Source organism: Lissotriton helveticus, chromosome 2_1 (assembly GCF_964261635.1).
Source record: "Lissotriton helveticus chromosome 2_1, aLisHel1.1, whole genome shotgun sequence".
In the NCBI taxonomy this organism is placed as follows: domain Eukaryota; kingdom Metazoa; phylum Chordata; class Amphibia; order Caudata; family Salamandridae; genus Lissotriton; species Lissotriton helveticus.
Genome location: NC_136059.1, coordinates 1573567253 through 1573590856, shown reverse-complemented (window position 1 = coordinate 1573590856; position 23604 = coordinate 1573567253). Strand labels below are relative to the sequence as shown.

At 43.8% G+C, this 23604-nt stretch overlaps 1 protein-coding gene across 1 annotated transcript in view; it reads left to right on the top strand.

Moving 5' to 3' along the window:
* Positions 1 to 23604, top strand: part of LOC144818792 (N-acetylneuraminate-9-phosphate synthase-like) — a 145327-nt gene that overhangs the window by 116762 nt on the left and 4961 nt on the right. The window contains exon 5 of the mRNA XM_078676548.1: positions 2005 to 2271. Within this exon, the coding sequence (XP_078532674.1) occupies positions 2005 to 2271 (267 nt within the window). The remainder of the gene's footprint in view (positions 1 to 2004; positions 2272 to 23604) is intronic.

The window sequence follows — 23604 nt, the reverse complement described above, 5'->3', positions numbered from 1 at the left end:
GTCCAATTATACCGGCCTTTAGTTCCCCTCGCCTTGATATTCAAAATAGGGGTGAAGTATCTTGCTTAGTGGCTATCAAACCATGTTGTAAAAAATATTCTACTGGATGTGGTAAAACTGTCTTTCAACCTCAGATGGGGACCAAAACTACTCTAATCTCCATCTTGAACGCATTAAAGTGGAGTCTGGACAGACCTTATTCAGACATCTCTGCAGCGTTTGATATGGTTGATCATGCTATCATGAGCAAGTGTTTGGCAGAGAGAGGCCTTTCAGTGTCTGCCTTTGCTTGGGTCTCTTTGTTTTTGGAAAGTCCAAGTTATTTGCTATCAATGACACCTTTCAGGTCCAAAGAAAATGTGGAGGACCTCAGGGCTCCCGGTTGTCCCTGATCTTGTTCAACTTTTGATTCCCTTTGTTTGTTCATTTGGCCAGGACTCTATGCTGAGGGCTTTTGCTTTTGTTTTGCTTTGACTGCCCAGCAGAAGAGATTCAGCGATTTCTTAAACCCTGCCTTACCGCTCACCTGAGTGAGTAAATTCATGTTAAAATTGAACGAGGTCAAACATACATTTGATTATATGACCATGACTCTTTATAGAGTGACAGTTTCTGATCCCTACGCCTTTTTCATGCAGTTTGCATCTGGCACAGAATACAGCTTTAGGGCTAGCTCATGGAATTTGTAAATCTGAGCACATCACTGAAGTCTTGCATCCATTTCCCTGTTTCCATAAGGAACTTTTTAAAGCTTTATGTCTGGCCCATAAAACTATACATTTTTTTCTGTTTTGTGATCTTTCTTGGAGCTTATTGAAATTGTTTCCCGTTTCAAAAATCTTGAATAGGTGGAAAGTCTTTTTAAGTTCAAGCCACAAAGAGATAAACCAACTGCTAAGTGCCCTCGGAGCAATTTTGGATTAAGGAGTGTTTTACAAGATATTAAAAACCCACAGTTTCATCTAAATATAAAGACAATTGTGATCCACCTGCTGAGATCAGTTCCTTACAGTTTGGAATATACTGCCATTATTTTGTTTCTTCTTTCATCCTCTCACTCTGCTAACACCAAGATGCCTCTTTGGTGTATGCTTGCGTTCAATATGTATATTCATTCATTCATTGAAGAAAACACTTAATTTTTTTTCTGCATCAAGGTTACTTGTAGGCAATTTGTGATGACAAAGAAAAGGTTTTAGATTGAATAAACAGAATACTTATCAATTATTAGTTATAATTGAACAAATACTAATAATAAATGTAGCTTGTAGAGCACTCAGCTACCTCAGCTGAGGTGCCCCGGTGCTAGAAGCGGAATTAATGAGGGGATTGGGCGGGGCTTTAAGACTGATTAAAAAGCCAGGTTTTTAGCGCTTGCCTAAAATCCTGTTCTGATTCCAGCATGCAGAGGTGGACAGTCATAGCATTCAAAAACTTTGCTGTATTAACTGTGAAGGATCTGCTACCTTTCCTGGTTTTAAGAATACGTGGAACCCTCAGCAGTCGCAAATGGTTTGATCTCAGGGCCCGATCCTGGTGATATATTTGCAGTTTCTGGTTGAGATAGCCTGGGCCCTGGTCTCTAATGGCTCTGTAGGCCAAATTTAGTGACTTAAACTCAATCCTCCTGATGACAGGAAGCCAGTGGAGTTGTCGCACATGAGGGGTGATGTGATGTCGAAGGGAAACCTGCCGGATCAGTCTAGCCGCAGAGTTCTGAATTATCTGCAGCCTGCGGACAAGATATGCTGGTAGTCCCAGATACTGACTGTTGGCATGGTCAGTTGTAAGGTCAAAAGATCATGGACTGTGGTCCTCCTGCAGTCCTGTAATGTAAACATTTCCAGAAACACAAGGAAGAAACGTGGCTCAACTGTGTCTTGAAAGAGAGGTCCTTATCCAGTTTAATTCCCAGATTTCTGGTAAAAATCACCGGAGTAAGGCAGATATTTTCTGATTTTACATACACAATACTGATTATTATATGTTATTTCTTTCTTGCAGACACTTCAAGAGGCATTTCCTGACATCCCTATTGGATACTCTGGTCATGAAGGTGGCATAGCCATTTCCATTGTGGCAGTAGCATTGGGGGCTAAAGTACTGGAACGGCATGTGACTTTGGACAAAACCTGGAGAGGAAGTGACCACCAGGCGTCTTTGGAACCAAGCGAGTTGGCTGAGCTTGTGCGATCAATCCGCACTGTGGAGATTGCCATGGGATCTCCGATTAAACAGTTTATACCATGCGAGACAAGCTGCTTTCAAAAGGTAATTCTCTTTTAAGATTAAATGTATCAACAATGCATGTAACTGATTCAGTTATGGAACAAATGGATATATAGCTACGTATTCACAAACGGCATTTTTTAGTACATTTAGTAGAACTGTAAAACTCATCAACCTTCATGCGGTGGTTCTGCATCTGCATGTCCAATGCAGGAGGGACAGGTGAGTAGATGGAAAATGGGGAATATTTAGAACTAAAAGGCACAAGTTAAGGGAGGGTTTGGTAGGAGTTTACAAAGAAGTAAGCCCAATGCTATTCACAAACTGCCCTTCTAGAGTTAATAAAGCCAAAGAGGACCCAAACCAGTTGCAAATGTACTCATGGTAACTCACAGTTACTGCAACACCGTCTCGTAGAAAATAATGGAGGCAGGGACTTAAAATAAAACCATATATGAAATAATGTTAAAATAAATTACATTATTTAATCTGTTTAAAAATAAAATTGTCTTTTATTTGAGTGGTGATAACATTCTAAAAACATTTATTTCAAAGCAATTTAAATTACCTTTTCTAATAGAAAAAAGAATGTACAATTGTTATTAAGAAACATTACTATTAATTCATTTTATATACCACATTTAATAATTTTATATTAATCAAATATATTAATAATGTTTTTACTTGAGAAGGTTTTTTAATTAAACTACAGAAAGATTATTTTATTTTGCATTTAATGCGTTCGAAATCGTAACATATTTAAAAAAAATGAAATTAGTAAGGTTGTAACAATTTATCATATTTATCATATTATTCTACATTTTAATGTTTTTAGCATAACATTTTTAAAAATGTAAAAAGTTGAGTAAACTTTTTAATTTTTCCCTATACTTGACTATGCAGTGTTCTCGGCCAAGTGTGCAAAATGTTAAATACAATTGCAAAGTCACCACTAGTAGTAATTTTATAGTCGTATTGGGCATTTTTACTGACTTCACCCCCTTTTTCGCAGGGTTGGTTACATGCAAGTCTAAACTTTTGAGCAACTTTACATTAGAAAATAATGGTGTAGTCAAAAGGGGTCAAGCTACTTAAAGTGTAAGAGTAAACTTACACATAGTACTTAATTTGAGCCAGTGTTTTCCAGTGCAGGGCACCAGCACTTAATTGCCAACACCATCCCTTGTGGCAGTTTGTCATAGATGGTGTTGTTTGTCTTGTTTAGAGATAAGGATAATCGCAGTTGTTTATCAATGCAATCTACATAAAAAATAATGACTAATATTTGCTGCCCGAGCCATTCTTATAGTTTTAGGGGCCTGGAATAATCTGAACTGTCACACTTATAGAAGTCTGATGGTTAAAGCTGTATTGGTACCATCATTGCCAGTGTCAGCAATGGGTAGTGTGAGCTGCTGTGTCTTCCTGACAAAGGCCCTGGTAGTTTTTATTTTTATTTTACAAATTAAGCACTGCTTATACTTCTAGATTTACTCATGTATAAGCTCACCTTTGTGAATAGGTTGCTTAGTCTAGGCATTCTTTGTGAGGTATGTCAATTTCGTTTTTTGCTCATTTTAAATTATTGAAACATCAGTATTAAGTTAAACTTAGTTTGTCAAGAGTCCCATCATTCGCCACTCAAGCAAAAACATTCAGCGGTGGATTTCCAAACAATGTGCAGAGCAGTGAGGATAATGTACAAGCGTGCACATTCCATGGGTGAAGTTCTATTTTGCTGTGTTGCTAGGATACTGCTCTAGAACAGAACTATGCTTGGGACCATAGAGCATCAGTATGTAGGGATTGAGTCACCGTACCACCTCAGTATCTATGAGCCTGGGTTCGACTAGCTATAGTGCCTCACTTGCCCTCCTAACATTTCCAGATAAACAAGTGAATTGGCACCCCCTGAAAATAACACTCTGGATCCTCTCAGGGACTGCGGTAACGGGACACACTCTTTCACTCTCTCACTCATACTTGTCCACAATGAGATAATTGCTGTCCACAATCTAGCTTGCTGGGTGTGTGAGGACTCTAGTTCCAACAAGGAGGATCCCCCTCCTCTGTGCCTTCACTCATTTGGTTCCATCTGTCAAACTTTTAGTACTGGGGAACTGCGTACTCTCTTATTTGGTCTACTAACGTTGGGGCACGTACGCTGGAACCCATTAAACAGCCCTTTCTGTCCCTCTTTTTGTTAGGAGACCCCGTAATTTAGCATACACAGATGGACGCTCTACATCTCAGCAGACGCAGTGCTCTTGTCTCAGAACTATCATTTTATGTGTGTGTTTGTTGCTCATGTACTCATCTGTATGATAGGACACGTGTCTATGAAAACAACAGCTGCATTCTTGTGTTTTGTCTAGGTGCTAGTGCATGGCCAGAAAGAATAAGAAAGGAACATTGTTGTTTGACCTTGTCGGTGCTGTTCAGACTAAATCCCACGAAAAGAACAGAACGCAAAAACATATGCAGGTTCCATGTGAAAGTACAATGTGGCACAAAAGCAAGCATGTTTAAATAGTAACGAGTGCAAAGGAAAATGAGGCCTACAATGTGTACAGTTAGGCCAACATAGGGAAAACTACAATGGTCAATGCAGGAAACACCTGCCAGCTGAACCATCTCTTCTTTGTAATTTAAATGTAATCTTCTCTAAGATAGTGCTCTGACACAAACTAGGTACTGGTACGTGCTTTACAAAACTGCAAGCCGGAAATGCAATAGGTCCGGCATTTGTTGGAGCTGGAGCTATAAGCATTGCATATGCCAACAATTTTTGTGTGTGCAATAGACATGCCCTCCCCACTGTAATAAAATAGAGAACTCCGATGTGTGTCATTTTCTGAAGTATTTTGTACAACATGAAGTACTCGTTTGCCATTTTGAAAAGCTCTTCAGGACTGCTACAATTAGTGCTGAAGAAAGAGTGAAATCAGCTCAGACTGGTATTAAGGGTTGTGTTAAGCGAGTTTGTGCATGTGTTCCCACACTCTGTACAAGAGTAGATACTCTGGGGGTGTGGAAGCCAGCCTCAGGCTCGAACAGCTGGCTTCGTGATCAATAGCTAGCATTCCAGTCACTGTTTTTTTTCAACAGGTGGCATTTAGCACTTTCAAAAGAGGTGAAAGAAAGTCAGAGAATTTCTAGCTTTTAATTGTTGTAAACTTTAGTCTCTTTTTGACAAACCCAGGCCATGCCAGCTCCATTGACATTTCACAAATACCGAGCCACATGTTTCAGCCAGCTGAAGACAAAGGCGCGGTCTCCCTTAGCAGCCAGCGGTGCCGAGAGGAGTGTAAAATGTTTATAATTTTGGGACATAAAGCCCAGCATGCTGCGCTCCGGCAAAAGTAAAGTAATACATTTAAAATACTGTTATAGTGAGGTAAGTGTGGTCGGAAACATAAGTGACACGCTCAACTTAAGTAATATAATACATTAAAAATACTATTATGGTCTTTGAAGTGCGTTCGGAAACATAAGTGACGTGCTGTTGGCAGTGGAGATTGCAAAAAACACAGTTGATGGACAGAATGTAGAACAATGTCATACATTCACCCCAGTACAAGGATCTGGGCCTAAATCTATCGTTTTTTTGCACTCCACACCACCCTGGGTTAGACACTGGCTATATGCAAATCAGCTCTGACCCTGTGCCTCATGGGAATTGGGAACAGTCCAGTCCGAACTACCAAGTCATGTCTTTCCCAGACCGGAATCAAGCATCCAAGGCCCGGTTTCTGGCTATCAGCCTTCATCAGCATGAATAGCTTGACTCCAGTCATGTGGAGAGCCTGGGACTCACGTCTGAGCATACCCAGCCCCAAAAAACACAGTTGATGGACAGAATGTAAGACAATGTCATACATTCACCCCAGTACAAGGATCTGGGCCTAAATCCATCGTTTTTTTGCACTCCACACCACTCTGGGTTAGACACTGGCTATATGCAAATCAGCTCTGACCCTGTGCCTCATGGGAACAGTCCAGTCCGAACTACCAAGCCATGTCTTTCCCAGACCGGAATCAAGCATCCAAGGACCGGTTTCTGGCTTTCAGCCTTCATCAGCCTGGATAGCTTGACTCCAGTGGTGTGGAGAGCCTGGGACTCACGTCTGAGCATACCCAGCCCGTAGTTCGGACTGGACTGTTCCCATGAGGCACAGGGTCAGAGCTGATTTGCATATAGCCAGTGTCTAACCCAGGGTGGTGTGGAGTGCAAAAAAACGATGGATTTAGGCCCAGACCCTTGTACTGGGGTGAATGTATGACATTGTTCTACATTCTGTCCATCAACTGTGTTTTTTGCAATTTTCACCCCGAGTGGGCTGGGGATGCTCAGAGTATTAAAATATGTTTTAAGTTGTTTAGTTGTTTACAAAATGGCGGTTGGATAGCCGGACCGAACAAAACAAAAGAAAGAAAGGCCGCCATACTTTAAGATAGATCTGGGCCTAAATCCATCGTTTTTTTTTTTGCTCACCATGCCTTTCCAGTTTGGACCCAGCCATATGCAAATCTGTCTTGACCCTGCACCCAATGGGAACAGTCCAACCCGAACTGCCAGGCCAGGTCTTTCCTGCATCATGCAATATAACCAGCACCTCTCAGCTGGGTTACTATACTCCTAATGTACAGAATAGCTTATTCCAATATGCTATTTTTACATAGCAAAACAGGAGAAGCTATGTATTTCTATTTTTAGTACCACTGGGTATGATAACATGTGGCCTTCCTGCAATTTCTGTATCATATAAATGTCTGTATTAGATATACAGTGAATAGACAATCATTATGGATATTATTCATTATACACTATTCATGGTGCTAAATCTAACTTCGCAGTTCCAATGCAGGCATCCTTGCACCATAGTGCAAGGGTGTTTGCGTTGGGGGGAATGATTGTTTATGTGCAGGAAGGTGTTGCTTCCTGCACATAAACAATCTCGAATGACGAATTGTAACTTCAATGTGTGCTGCATTGTGCAGCACACATAGAAGTTGCAAATCGTCATTTTTAAAATGATGGTTTATGTACAGGAAGGGACACCTTCCTACACATGAACAATCTTTCATGGTGATTTGCTGTTTGAAACAGCAAAAGTTACGAGAAATTAAGCATTTCTCCTCTTTTTGCCATGTTAGGACCAAATTTTCCCTGGTCTTAGTTTTGGTGCTGCCTCCTATTTACACCACCCTTGTAAATAGGTGGCAGCGTCAAAATCAATGGGTGTTGGGTCAGAACGCCTACCACAACACCCATTGCCACGTTAAGTGGCTTAACGCTGCCTTGTAAGTAAGGTGAAGGTTTATCGCCAAAGGAACATCATGAAAAGTGACATTTCTGTGGCGATAGGGGCTTGTAAATATGACCCCTGATTTGTTCTTTTTGGCAATTTTTCCCTCTGAGTTGTTTGGGTTTTCAATAATGTTAAATTTATTAATGATCTAATTTGAATGCAAACTTTTATCAAATTTCTAAAATACTCGAAAATGGAAAAAGAGAAAGCCTACCTCATTGATATTCACAACTTAGGGGTCGATTATGGTGGCGGACGGACCTGCGTCCGTCTGTCACCCTCGAGGTGGAGGGACCGTCCGCAGGGGCAGCGGCGTTCCCTCCGTTGGAATTAGGATGTGACCGCCACCCTGGCGGTCACATCCCGTATATTTAACAATGCGGTGGGTTCTGCTTTAAGCAGCACCCGCCGTAAAGTTAAAAATGCATGCTGTGCATTTGCATGCACAAAGCGGCAGGCACCGCGCGGTGCCTGCCGCATTGTGCATGCAACTGCAGGGGGTACCATAGGTACCCCCCATGTGCACCCCCCACCCCCTTCACTCTGGGGGCTCATAACGGGCCCCCAAAGCAAAGACCGTTTGCCTTTCCATGGCGGCAATGCCACCGTGGAAAGGCATTGGACCGCCAGCATCTTATTATGGTTGGCGGTGTCTCGCAGACACCGCCACCATATGTGAGCACTTCGCGACCGGCGGAAAAGCGGTGGATGGTCTTGCCGTCCTCCGCGAACCTCCCAGCCATCCTAATGTGGCGGGGGGTCATTTCAGGGACAATGGTGGACGGATTGCCCCCGCCAGCCCTGCGGAGGCAATCCGTCCACCATCATAATCGACCCGATAGTTTGTATTGTGACCCAATCCCTATTGAAATTTTACGATTGACCTATTAGAACATAGGTAAGTTTGCAAAATTCTTTACTGTTCGCAAAAATACTAGTCACAAATTGCGACCAGTTTTTAACATATCAGCTCCAAATTCCTGCTATGGGGACCACCAATTTCACTCAACAACTACATTAACTATCAATTTTATTATATGGTCAAACATATTACCTTTGCTAGTTTCTGTTGGCATATTTTATATTAGTTGACAGGTGCTACCTTTGATATATTGCTCTGTATATCAATAAACATTTTGAGCTGATATCTCTGGATCTTCCAAGCACAGGCACCTCTGTTCAGTTATTGAACTGTACCAATGAACTAATATTTAATGAAATATAAACATATTCTTTGTGCTGTGGATTGCAGGTGTGAAAACGTCAGTCCGTTAACATTAAATGCTCATTGTAAACTAATAATATGCTAAAGATGGAGACATTGTGAGAGACATGGACCCACTTAGGCAGCACGGTCCTCTCTCCACTCATCTGCCTATGATAGCCAGAACAAAAGTACGCTTACTCACATTACTTATTGCAAATTACCCAGTGGTTAATTTGAGCCAGTGATTTCCGGTGCTCAGCGCCGACTCCTATTTGTCAACACCGCCCCTTCTGACAGCTGCCACATGGTGAGGCTGAATTTGTGTAATATAGAAATGAGCACCACAACACTTGTTTATTAATCATATCAATATTAAAACAACTAATACCTCCCTCCAAAGCCATTCTTACAGCTTTGGGGTCCTTGAACACACTGAATTGTCAGACTCGTACCCGAGTGATGGCTAGCAGTTATGCATGTATTGTCATTGGCAGCTCTGACAGTGCCAATGAGTGTGCAAGCTGGTGTGGCCTCCTAACGAGGGCCCTGGCACTTAATATTTTACAAATTAAGTACTGAAGTTACCCCCTTCGTTTATATATTAAAGACTCAGCACATTTATAGGACAGAAAGGCTACATCGGTATTTAATATTCTGATAGTGTCATTATTTGGATAAAGTATACCCAAAAAACCCTAATTAGACAAAATGTAATACCAGGAGAAGTGCAGCAGAGCCTACATTGTAAATTCCAAGATGATGCCATATTTCACAGCATGAGGGTGAGTGGGTGGTTAGCTTTCAAATTAATGCTATTTAAACTTCTGTCTCCTAAACTTTGAATGGGCTGTCAGGTAAAACATCAGACTTAACTCAAACTTTTACCCTGAAGAAAATCCTCCACAAAACGGCCACACTTTTAGCTAAACCTTACAAACTACGAGTTGCTGCCACCTGATAACACACTGGTGCAACCGATCCTAGGGGCATATTATCAAGAACTGTGTTAACATTATTGCCGGTATTGTGGCAGAAAACTGTGCAAGACATCTAACCTGGGCTTCTATTGGAATTCTATAATGCTTATTAGCAAGCCCATTATCGCAGTTTTAGCGGCAGTTTCGGCCGCTAAATCGGCAATAATTTTAATGAGGTTCATGCTAATATGCCCCCTAGTTTTTACAAAGGAACTGCCGGCTTGTGGTATCCTAGCTACTGGCTCCATGGTAACAGGATGCCCAAGTTCCAGAATGTTAGGGTGAGGTTGGCAGTTGAAGGGAGTACAGTTTGTGGCTGCATGCACCTGCTTGTTCTCCAATAAAGTACTAACCATCTTTCACTCACCTGCGTGGAGTTGTCCTTACACGGCTCCTTGTGCTTTTGCAAGAGTAGAAGGTTGGTTTTGTGGCACGCCCATGCCACCCACATTGACTTGATAGGAGATCTCCTCAATAAACACACTATACGGAGAGGCTTAACAGTGACACCAACACATCATTTACTGAATCCATGACGCTAGCATATACTAGCTTTACTTTGTTACGAACTCACAGCAGCCCTCATATTAAGGTGCGTTGCAAGGGCATTGGCAGTAGCTTCTCTTCACTCCCCCCATCCACACATACAATGACCCAGTGGGCTGCAGAATGAACAGGGGATCAGACACAATCACTTAGCATGCGATTAGGGTTCTGAACTTTTTCCAAAAAAGAGGCGGGAAAGTAGCATGCAAAAAACCTTGGGGTGTATTTACTAATGAATACTCGTGCTCCCTCTACCCACTTTTTCACTTTTCCTGATTGTCCTTTTAATGTATGTGTTTTCCACGTAAACGTAGCGCAAACCTTTGAAAATGTTACCACTTTATGTACTGCAAGGTGAAGTGGGAGCAAGAAGACAAATGCACTAATGCAAAGTGGAGATATTTTTATTACTGGACAAGGGGTTAGTACAAAATTCAGGCATCACAATTTGCAGAGGTAAAAAGTTAACTGACATTTGGAACCTTTGTTACCTCAGCATGCTGAGGCAGGCAGAACCAGCAGAAGGAAAGGAGGGGGCTATGTTGTTGTGGGCCCTAGGCCCACATGCTGCTGAAGTAACTACACAGACACCAGGCATGTGGTTAGTGAACTGGCCATGAGCACGGGCACCAGGGCCCTTTTATTAGCAGGGTAACGTCACTTATAACACCTGTAATGGATGGGTGTGGGGTGCATGTGTGTCCACTCCCACGAGGGAGTGGTTGACCAACTTACTGTCTGCTGAGAACCTAGAATGTGGGTTCAGCGCTACACTACATACATCTCAAACTTTAATCAAAATGAAACAAATTGCAACCTCTAGAACCAAACTGTTAACATAGGACACCACACAGTCTCTTGGTCCTAGAGAGGCAATCCACGGGACAATAGTGAACCGGTGCAGCTGGGAGCACCCGAGCATCTTGGCCCACATCCATGGGCACAAACAATGCGTCAATGGAGTCCGGATTTCTTGGCAGCCTGTCCATCAGATCAGTCTCCTCTCACACACTGCTCGATGAACTTATGTGCTATGGCGGTGATGCTATTGGTGTCTGTCAACTAAACAATGGTGCATTAGGAGTGTTGGTGGAGTCCTGCTGCAGGCTGGAATGGGGTCGATGACATTTCAGGATGTAATCCTCTGAAACCGCTGTGTCTCTGGGTACTTTGTGGGCGGAGCTGCTTCCCAACCATCTCTTGTGCTAGTATCCTTGGATATAGGAATGTCCTTGTGTGGGGCTGCTACCATACTGTGTAAACTGTGCCGGACTGCTTGTGGGCTGCATGGGGGCCATTGCAGAAACACTGACAGGATCCAACAATTTTGTTTGGGCAACTGCCAGGTTGGGTGACATAATGGTGGGTGGGCCTGCCAACAGGATGCAGGGGGACATGGACTATAAGATAGCCCCTGGACACTTGGTCTCTCATTTTGATGAGGGTGCCTCAGTCTCTTGGTTCTTCTGCAGGTGCAAGGCTCCACCCTGATGACGATATCGCTCCTTGGTTGGATGGGGTGATACATATGGCAGTGATGTTGTTGTTGCCATTGAACCTGGATGACAGGTGGTGGAAACTTGCTGGGAGAGAGGATGTCTGGAGGGACTCCACTGCCATGTATCTTTGTCTTGCTGAGGTTGTTCTTCACTGCATTCGGGAGCAGGGATGCTGGCCGACTTAGACTGCTGACGATCAGGAATGGATGGTCGCTCTGGGAAGTTTTGGAGAGAGAGATGAGGTTTGCCCTAGCTGCAGCTTACATTTGGCTGTCCCATTGAGCTATCTTCAAAGACGTCGGTCTGCCTTGGGGCTGCCTGGGGTCTCCGGGTGCGGTGCGAGTCTTCGTTCTTCTTTCCTTGGTCTCTCTGGCGCACCTGTGGTCATCCTGTTCTTCGTGGTGACAGGATTGTCACTCTTCTTTGCGTGAACCTCTTCCCTGTCCGATCCCTTCCTCAAGGGTCTTAGCAATGCTCCTTAACCAGGATGGCGGGTCACATTATTCCCTTGAGGGGATCGTGCTGGCGCCTTGAGCTTGCGCTTTCATGGCATCTGCTCCTGCCTTCGTTCAGGCATGGCTGGTGGAGTCAATCACTTTGTGTGATGTGCTCCTTGCTTGCTGTCTGATGTGGCATCTGGCTACATGTCCCATGTCATTGGAACACATGTTTTGATGGCAGCTTGCCACGTGGAGTGTGTGACCCTCCTCTTGGCTGTCTTGGGCCACTGGTGACTCTGTCTTGAGAAAGTGTGAGGGAGGACACTCTGTGCTGTCTTTGGCCCACTGTGGGGCTTTGTTGGTGCAATGGAGTTGTAGAGGCTCTCACTGCTACCTTCAGCATTGCTTCTTCTCTGTGGAGAGGTCTCTGTCTCCTGGGCGCCTGCTTAAGCCGTCAGGTTTTTGAGTGCAGCTCTCTACGCACTTCTGATTTCTTCATGGTTGCCCTCTTCTGGCGCTTGGTGTGCCTGCTCACCACTAAGGGTGGGTGACAACGTTTCTTCAATTGCAGTTGCATCAGACAGCCACTGGGGATTGCACTCTTTGTGCACATTCTTCACATACTTCATGTGGGGATTGCTGTCTTTTTGGGCCTTGCTGCTCTTGTCTATTTGACGCTTGTCTGGGCTGGTGCAGCTTTGGGCTTCTTGGGTCTCTTGCATTGTCTCCGCACATTGTCTTTGACAGGGTGCACCTTGTTGAGCTGGTGCCCTTTACTGGTGATTTGCAAGTGTGTACCTTCACTTGCGGTAGTGGTTGTTCACCACCAGGGGCATGCAGCTCTGTCTTCTTAATTGCAGTGGCTGCAGATCGCTGCTAGGTGGCCCATGCAGCATACTGTGCTTCTTGTGCCTTTACTGGGCTTGCTGGTTAACTAGCAGGGCTTGGCTGCTTGTGATTTCACTACCTTGGCTGTACTTTTCTTGGCTACTTATGGCTTCACTGCCTTGTGTTTAGCTGGAATCTTGGCAGCTTTTACGGTTGGTAGCAGCTGTGAAGTGTTGGGTTTCTTTGCTATGCGGCAATGAGGTATGCACTGCTGGCTCTTAGATAAATGCACGGTTCACAGTTATGTTATGTTATGTTATGTTAACTATTATTTATATAGCGCACGGCTACTCAACAAGAGTGTCCCGGCGCTTTCAGAAGGCGGCTCAGCAATTAAAAAACATAACAGTGAACAAACAAGAGAAGAAAAATGAAATAAAGAAAAAAAAAGCAACCTAAAGATTAAAAAGCCAGGTCTTCAGATTTTTCCTGAACAAGAGCAAACTAGGAATGCTGCGTAAAGCAAGAGGCAATGAGTTCCACAGCTGGGGAGCCTTAAGGCTAAAGGAACGACCCCCGATGCGAGCCTTCTTCACGCGGGGCACCACGTCCATGAACAAAGATTCCGACTGCAAAGAGCGGGCCGGACAGTAGAAGGCCAGTCTGCGCTGCAAATACTTAGCTCCGGAGCCAGAAAGTGCCTTATGCACCAGCGTCAACGTTTTGAACATTATCCGCTTTCGGATGGGGAGCCAGTGCAGTGACTGTAGCACCCCAGATGTTCTTGCCCTCCTGTGAAGGCCGAATATGGCGCGAGCCGCTGAGTTCTGCGCCACTTGCAGCCTTTGGATCAGATACTCCGGAAGCCATAAGTAAAGAGCATTAGCATAGTCCAGTCTAGATCCTATAAGAGCTTGGACAATGATCTTCCTATGCTCCTCTGTAAGCAGGGGTAGGAACTTCCGAAGCATCTTAAGGATGCCAAAACAGGTGCCCGTCAGACCAAGAATGTGCGATCTGAACGTAAGGCCATTATCGACCTTGACTCCCAGATTTTTAGCAGCCAAAGATGGCTGGGCGGGGGGGCACTTATCAACTGGCCACCAATCCCGCCATTCCGGTTCCGAAGCACAGCCAAATAGCAGAACCTCAGATTTACTAGAGTTGGCCTTAAGACCATTCTGCTGAAACCAATCAAAGACCCTCTTCAGGCATCCCTGGATGCTCTCCCCGTCAAATGACTGGTTTTTCCTGCAGGTGAAGAGGAGCTGAGTGTCATCCGCGTAGGACACGATCTGGGCCCCCGAGGTCTCCACGAGGGCCGCCAGAGGGGTCATAAAGATGTTAAAAAGTGTCGGGCTCAACACAGAACCCTGTGGAACTCCGACTCCCAGTGGCGGCATCTCAGCGGAGCTCGAAGAAGCCCAGACCGTTTGTGGGCGGTCCTCCAAAAACGATGTAAACCATTTGAACACCGTCCCCCTCAGACCGATGTCGTAAAGTCTGGTGAGTAAAGCCTCGTGGGGGACGGTGTCGAAGGCCGCCGACAAGTCCAACATGACAAGCACAGCCTTCCCCCCTGCATCCAAAGTCTCGCGAATGACCTCTGACACCTCAAGAAGTGCCGTCTCCGTGCTTAGGTTAGACCGAAAGCCGGATTGCAAGGGATGCAGGAGATCATACTTTGTGCACATAGCTGCTTTGTTGGGGGTTTATTATTTCCTCTCTTGCTTACTTTGTTAAGGTGAAGTACCAAAAAGGGCAGCTAGGTAGCACTGCAGCCACTCTTCACATACCGCAGCAGCTTTATTCAATTGTGGGCAATGCAGCTCTCATGCAGGTGGTGTGTAGAAAGGTAGTGGGTTAAGAGTTTGATGGTGTGGTGCTCCTCGTGCTTATGATGGGCTCCATCTGTGTATGTGGGAGCAGCTTTATTCAGACAGGAATATATGTCTCCACACCAGGTTTGTGTCAGTTCTGCTGCAGGAGGCAGTGCAAGGTGCAGCAGTGGGACATCTCCTACTTTCAGTTTGAGCCACTGTGAAGGCCAAAGTCACGGGTCACTGCAGACTTGCTGGTGATTTGCACAACTTTATCTCCTGTCGGGGGCGCATGGAAGTCACTTGCTTGTACTGGTGCAGTTCAATGGGTTGCTGCTAGGTGGCACTTCAACTACCATACTACTCAGGCTCCAGGCAGTCGTCGTTAATCACTCGGGACCCACAGGGGCTGAAGATGTAGGTGCGAGGCACACAAAAGCACTGAAGCTGAAGGGTGGGTTTGTAGCCTCAAAGGCGTTTGTACTTTTTTGAGGCTAACTTATTAGTCCGTAAATTGGTCCTGGCACTGTGTGCCGTGCTGCCCTCGCGGGTACTGCAGGTGTGTTTGCGGGGAAGGCAGGTGTCTGGCAGCCAGTGCACATGTCAGTGTGCCTGTCCCTGGGGGTTCTGCTGGTTCTATGCTGTGGATAGGAGCCAGCATGCCCTCCTCTTACTGCCGTACAAAAGGGGGTGGTGATGGACGGAGCATCTGAACCAATCAAAAACTCACACCCAGTCAAAAGATCTGGGTTTGATCCATCACCGTTCTTTAGCCCACTCTGCCACCCCAGTTCAGACATGGCTATATGCAAATCAGTCTGGCCCTGTGCCTCATGGGAACAGTCCAGCCTGAACTGCCAAGCCATGCCTTCCCTGGACCAGAAACAAGCTTCCGAGGACCGGTTTCTGGCATTCCAGCCGTCTTCAGCCCGGCTTGCTTGAATCCAGTGGCAAAGTGAGCAAGGGACTCACGTCTGAGCATACCCTGCCAGACTTATGGCGGCCAAAGCGGTACAAAAGGGGTTGGTGATCGACGGAGCATCTGAACCAATCAAACACCCACACCCAGTCAAAAGATCTGGGTTAGATACTCTTACTGCCAGCAGTGTCAGCTGGGAAGCATCAGTGGCTTGCTCTACTCATGCAGCAGCAGTGTTCGTCTGTGCTGGGTGGCAGGGCCGAACAGCACACCTCTCACCTGCTTTTGGGCTCAGTCTTCTCAACCACACAGGCATTCCAGGTGTGAGAGGGGGGCCTCGATCTTGTGGTACCAGTTGGCTGTGTGTGGGCACCTCAAACACCGTGCTAACTGTAACACTTCACCCCCTATTATGGAACTCTCGGTGCCAGCAAGTCAGTTTGGCAGAGGCTGCAGTGGGCATCACTGGAGGATGCCATTGGGTGCCTTCACAGTGAGGCCACCTCTCTGCCTCACCCTGCCTTGCTTGCTGTTGTGCTGGCAGAAGGTGCAGGAGTGCCTTTGCAATACCAAAGGGGATGATGGATGAAGCGTTTGAGCAAATCAGACACTCACCCCCAGTCAACTGATCTGGGTTTAATCCATCACCATTCTTTAGCTCACTTCACCACCCCATTTCAGACATGGGCATATGCAAATCAGTCTGACCCTGTGCCTCATGGTACCAGTCCAGCCCGAACTGCCAAGCCATGTCTTCCCTGGACCGGAAACAAGCATCCTGGACCTGTTTCGGGTTCATAACCCTCATCAGCCAGGCTATCTTGAATCCAGTGGCAAAGTGAGCAAGGGACCCACGTCTGGGCATACCCTGCCAACTTAGGGCAAACAAAGCGATAACAAAGGGGATGATGGACGGAGCGTTTGAGCAAATCAAACATTCACCCCTAGTCAACTGATCTGGGTTTAATCCATCACCATTATTTAGCTCACTTCACCACCCCAGTTCAGGCATTGGCCATATACAAATGGATGTATATGTGTGTTTACAGGGCAGCGTATAAAATTCAGAGCCCATCCTGCTGCTGCTGCTGCTGCTGCTATGGATGATTCAAGGAAGGCTTGCATTGGTGTCTATTCCTTTAGCGTCCTGAGATTTCCAGCAAGAGTTAGGACAACTTTCTCTACTCGTTTTTCAGGTCAAAGGACACCGCTTTGGGGAGCTATAGCCAAAAGATTCCTCCTTCTCCCTATTACAATTGCTGCCACCATTATCTTTGGGCTTTAAGTCTATCTCAAGGGCTCATCTCCTTTCCTTGAGTTCAATCTTTTTCTCCTCTAGTGAGAGGAGATCAAGCTCTTCCTCAAGGCTTACTACCGCCTTACCAGAAGGGGGTTTGCTAGAGTTAATCCTGTCACTTCCCACTGAGAAGTGCATCTGGGTAAGGGTAATGAGTGTGGGTCTTTACCTTTTGCCCTTCATCATCAATTTGGGCTACAGCATCATTCTCACGCTCTTGAGCATCTTCTTCTGTGGAACATTCCTCCTTCTCTAGTCTTTCCTTTACTTGGAAGTGGAGGACTTTTTCAAGTTGCACTTTTTTAACTGCAACTCTATAGCTAATGCCCCTTACTTTGCACAAAGCCCTCAGATCAGTGATTTTCAGGGTTTGGATGACTGCCAGGTTGAGATCCTTAACAGCCTCGATTGTCCCTAACTTTTTTATTTGGAAGCTGGGACCTTTTTACAACTTTAAAAAACGTGTACACTTTTTCCTAACTTTCCTAAGCCTTTTTAATGTACAATCAGAATGGGGGTCTACACAGAGCCTTAGAATTCAAATTTAAAACAATTGATAATAATTCTGAAACATAATTTTTAGGTCAAAATTCAATAGTGGATTTCACGTAAAAAATCGGTAACTACACAAAATATCGAGTTAAAAATATCGACTTACATAAATATCGACCTCAAAATATAGAATGGACAGAATATAGTTAACAAAAATATCGAATTTAAGGTAAGTAATGTAATATCGATTTTTATAAATATAGAAAATCAAAATATCGAAGTATATAATATAGGTTATTAAAATATATCGAATTTTTAATAATATCGAATTTTTTAAAGTGTTTTGTATGTTAGTATATGTGTAAAAGGTGTATATTTTTTCTAATTTATTTTAAGTAATGAATTTTATGTTATTTAATTTTTGCGTAATTTAATTCTGTAGCGGGTTGTGGGTTTGTAGGGGAATAGGGTGAGAAGTAATTTAATTATATTAAATAAAATATTAATTAAAATATTAATTTTTAGAATTTTTTTATTTCATTTTGTGTTTTAGTTATGTATCGGGTTGTGGGTTTATAGGGGAATAGGGTAGAAAGTAATTTAATTGTAATTAATTAAATATTTTAATTTATTTATTGGTATTTATTTTGAATACATTGTTAATTAATTTGTAATTGGTAATTAATTAATTTTTAATGGGTAATTAATTTTTATTAATTGATTAATTGATTATTATGTGAATTTTATTAATTTATTTTCCGTAGCGGGTTGTGGGTTTATAGGGGAATAGGGTAGGAAGTTACTTAATTGTAATTAATTAAATATTGTAATTTATTGATTGGTATTTATTTTGAATTAATTGTTAGTTAATTTTTTATTGGTAATTAATTAATTGTTAATTGGTAATTAATTTGTATTAATAGTTAGTGAATTTTAATAATCAATATTTATTTGTTTTTTAATTGAATAATTATTATATTATATTAAATTAGAAATTCCTTTTAATTAATTTTTTATTGGTATTGATATTTAATTAATTTTTATTAATATATTAAATATGTACTTTTCCTACTGTTAAGCTCACTGGAGTGGGAATAGTAATTTTTAACCATATGCTATCCAACGCTTTCCCTACTGTTGCACTCACTGGAGTGGGAATAGTAATTTTTACCCCTACGCTATCCAACGCTTTCCCTACTGTTGCACTCTCTGGAGTGGGAATAGTAATTTTTACCTCTACGGTATCCAACGCTTTCCCTACTGTTGCACTCATTGGAGTGGGAATAGTAATTTTTACCCCTACACTATCCAACGCTTTCCCTACTGTTGCACTCACTGGAGTGGGAATAGTAATTTTTACCCCTATGCTATCCAACGCTTTCCCTACTGTTGCACTCTCTGGAGTGGGAATAGTAATTTTTACCCCTATGCTATCCAACGCTTTCCATACTGTTGCACTCTCTGGAGTGGGAATAGTAATTTTTACCCCTACGCTATCCAATGCTTTCCCTACTGTTGCACTCACTGGAGTGGGAATAGTAATTTTTACCCCTACGCTATCCAACGCTTTCCCTACTGTTGCACTCACTGGAGTGGGAATAGTAATTTTTACCCCTACGCTATCCAACGCTTTCCCTACTGTTGCACTCTCTGGAGTGGGAATAGTAATTTTTACCCCTACGCTATCCAACGCTTTCCATACTGTTGCACTCTCTGGAGTGGGAATAGTAATTTTTACCCCTACGCTATCCAACGCTTTCCCTACTGTTGCACTCACTGGAGTGGGAATAGTAATCTGTACCCCTACGCTATCCAACGTTTTCCCTACTGTTGCACTCACTGGAGTGGTAATAGTAAATTTTACCCTCCCGCTATCCTACGGTAAAAATATTGTATGTTTTTTATTAATATCATGTTAATATATTTAAATATGTTTTAGAAAATAAAATTGTATGTTTTTTTATAGCTTAAATTAATTATTTTATAATTTTAAGGTTATTTAACTATTTTTAAATATGTTTTAGTTAATTATTTTTACTATTTCATTTATTATAAACTACTTTTAAGACATTTACAAAAATTCGATATTTTGACTAATTATATTGTTTTAAATGACATTTTTGATACGATATTTTTGTACTTACCTGTTTGGAGATAGGAATTCGATATGTATTCAATATTTTATCCTCGATAGTTCGGTAAGTCTATATTTTTGAACGCAATATTATTTCAGTGATCCAAAAAATCACTTATGACCAAGTGGAACTGCGAAAAATAAGTTCAGGATCTCACCTCTGTAACACCAATGTAGGAAGATGGAGTATTATGAGGTGATGACTATCAAAAAACCCCAAAGAGGGTCCTCGGATTCACAATAATAAATGCTTAGTTCAGTCCTGGAAGAGTGGCAAAATGTAGTCAGGTTTTACTAGAGGAACAGTATTTGACATGACTCAAAAATAAATCCAACACCAATTTATAAAAATATAGCATACTTTTATATAATTTTAGACACCAAAATGAAGTAAATCAGATAAGTATAACCAGAGTTATGGATTTTAGAATCAATAATAAATCAACACAAAAGAGTACTGCACAACTTTATCATTACGGTCAATGGGAAAAAGCACTAGTGACAATTGGTCACTTGCAGGTAGAGTTGTGCGGAACCTTAGGGGGGGAAGGTGAGCTGGGTCCCAGAAGCAAGCCATGACAGCTAGTTCGATTTTTGCTAGCTTGAGAAGCCCGGGTGCAGAGTTGCCCTGGCTTTCCTTGGTGCCGAAGCAGGAGCCACTGGAGAGCTGATTTTATTGCTCACATGGTGGTCATGAGGAACAGGGTACAAAAAGTAGATGACAAAGCCACTGCTGATTTTGGATAAAGATTTTGTGGAGTTCCCTTGAGGTACAGCGTCCAGTAAAGGGGGTGGTTGCTGGACTGGGGAGCCACAAGCCTTCGCAGCGGTAAGCATAGAAAAAAGTTAATTTGACATCTGGAGTTCCGGAGGAACAATGTAGCTGCCTGAATCTATGTGGAGGTAAAGACTATGTTTCCCACAAGCCACTGGGCCCTTTACTTCTGGCCGATCCCTCAAAGGGCCTGATGAACAGCGATTCTTTGGTTCCAGTATATTGTTTTTGCATTCTGTTGCAGGGGACTCGTACCACTAGCCCAGGTGAGTCTGGTGATGCCTTTGGCTCTCAAAGGAGTCCCTCTGTCTGGGGTAATGGAGCTTTGGTTTAGGACAAGACACAGCTGTGCAGTTCTAGGAAGGGTGCCACAGATGCAGAGTATCATATCTTTGGTTTGTACAACTCCTGTTGTTGCAGACCGAGGTTTATTCTTGTGTCCTGTATTGCAAGTCAGATCAGAACTGAGATTCTGGTATCAAGGGTACCATTAAATCCTAGATTTAGGGCTGTTATGGGTGTATGTGCAAGTGGCCAAAGGGTTACTAGCCCCAGCAGCTTATCCACTCCTGAGGTGAATACATCCAGGGTGTAGGTCACCTTTTCTACCCACAACCCACTGTTCTGCCACTTTTAAAAATGACTGAAGTCATCCTTAGCTGCACAGACTATGTAGCCCACCCTAGAGGTGTGGATAGCCTTCTGGGAGTGTGCACCTCCTAAATACCTACTTTTCCCAACTGCCCAGGTGCAAATGTGCCTGGTGGCAGGGGGAGGTCTGTTTCCTCCTTTGGGGGGCAGCATGGTTGCATATCATAGGAGGTGCAGCCATTGAAAATCACTGCCTTGATGTGCTACTTCACTAGCCATCCTGTCAGGGTGGGAGGTCTGACCTCCTTCTCATCCAAGCCTTTGTTCCTGAAGAAGTTCACACTTCCTGGCACGACATCAGATTCCTGTCCTGGTGGCAGCAGCCGTGGTCTGGCCGCCAGAGCACAGAAAAAGTTGGGGCACCCAGGTGGACAATCTAAAAGGTAGCCACCTGGGTGCATGCCACATCGCCCTCGACATGAAATTATTTTTGGGGTGATGAGGCAAGTTGTTTGATACCAAGCATAATATATTTAGGCGGTACCATAATGGAGCTACCAACCTCAGTTTTGCCCAGGTGCCAACCCATGTTATCCTATAGACAGTCTTTCACTTATGATGCCCTTTAATGGTAAAGGCCACATTAGGGACAAATAAGCTTGCACTTACATGTCCATACCTTTAATATAATGCACACTAGTTTCTTGGGCTCAGGAGGCTATCCTTAGGGGTGACTGGCATATATTAAAAATAATGCATTGAGTTTGCCATACATGGTAAGGGCAAAGTCAAGTTCAACAGTTTGCACTAGTCCTGCAGTCTGCAAGGCAGGCCTGCTGTCAGTAGTTTACTTGGGTCACTCAGGTTGGTGACCCCTTTAACACCCATGCACTGGGGACCACTGGTATCTTATACTAGGGTATTTTCAGAGGGTTTGAAGTATTGCCCAATTGGGGTCTCCATTTCACACATATTAGTTTTAGGGAGAGAGAACTGACACAAGGGTTGGGCAGCAGGGTCCAGTGCACTTTCAAAGTCATAACTATCGGCTTTGGAGCAAAAAGTGTGGGGGGTCATACAAAAAGGTCACTTTCCTACAGTCTGCCACTCTGCTGTTAGGAGTTCTTGTTTCTCTCACAGAAGCTGGTCGCTTTTCAGCCCTCTTAAATATTGATGCCTTGATTTTGTAGGTTGTGTCAAGTGTAAGGCCGCTGAGCGGAGTTACTCCAACATACTTCTCAGTCTCCTTCTTCCTTCTTTTGTGACACACTGGCTAGTAGGAAACCGCAATGTTTCCTCTGCACATTTCACCAGTCAGTGCTGTTATGATGGTAAATGCAAATGCCAACTCACTAAGCAGGGTTCTGTTGTGAGTGCTGCTGCCCAGCCTTCATTTTCAAATGGTGGCACACAACTTTAGCCTACTTGTTCCTCATAGCCAAGATAAGGTAAGCTCAAGAAGAATTCAAAATGGAGATATTTTTTATTAGCATGCAAGGACTTAGGACTAGGTCAGGCCGCATTTCAGCTCCCCAGGGAAAAGAGCTAACTCACCTTTTGAATCTTCGTTACCTTAGTAGCCTAAGTCGGGCAAAATCAAGAGAGGAAAAGGGGTGTGGGACACTTTTACCCTGTCCTGTCTTTTGCCAGGACAGGGTAAAAGTGTGTATATAATGCAAAGCAGGAGCAAGCCTGATTCTTATTTCCTCAAACAAATTATTGACCTACAAAATCAGAATTAGTAAAAAGCAACTCGAGAAACGGAGCCGCTGGCATGTCGCTTTTCCTGCTTATTTTCCAGTGCAGAACGCGCTGCTGACGGTAAATCACAGTGTGAGCAGTGCAACTGGACAATTTCCGCCCATCCGAGGAATTTCACTCAATCTTGCAGACCGTTTTTTGTAACTTCGCAGAATTCCGGCAAGCAGTAAAACTGCGAGTTCCGCCCAAGCCTAAAAATTAGCAAATCTCCTTGATTTGCATATAGAAATGTGCCAGTATAAGATCCCAAGTGTCCGGTATCTAGCAGGATAGCCCTGTTTTTTATGAGTTTTCTCTAAGTTATGTACTAACAATCTGTGGACTGCTGTAAACCCCTTTGCCTCGTTTAAATGATGGCCGCCTGGTACCTGAATCAGGATACACTGAGGGTGGTAGTAAGCCTGTGCCTTAAAATAGTCCATCTCGAGGAAGTGCCAGTATCTTTATGTATACAGGCGGCTGAGAAGCAGGCTATGGGCAAAGCTTGGAGACATAGGGCCCCATTAGGATGGCGGGTAAATTGCCCCGCCCACCCGGCGGTAGTCACCGCCGGCCCGGCGGGGGCAATCCGCCCGCCATCCCTGTAGAAAAGACCCCCCACCATATTATAATGGCCAGGGGGTCCGCGGTGGACGGAAAGACCGTCCGCCGCTTTTCCGCCGGGTCGACATGTAAACTGGGCGGAAAAGGGTTCAATATGGTGGCGGTGTCTTACAGACACCGCCAGCCATATTAGAATGTGCATTTGTGAATGCCTTTCCGTGGCAGCATTGCCGC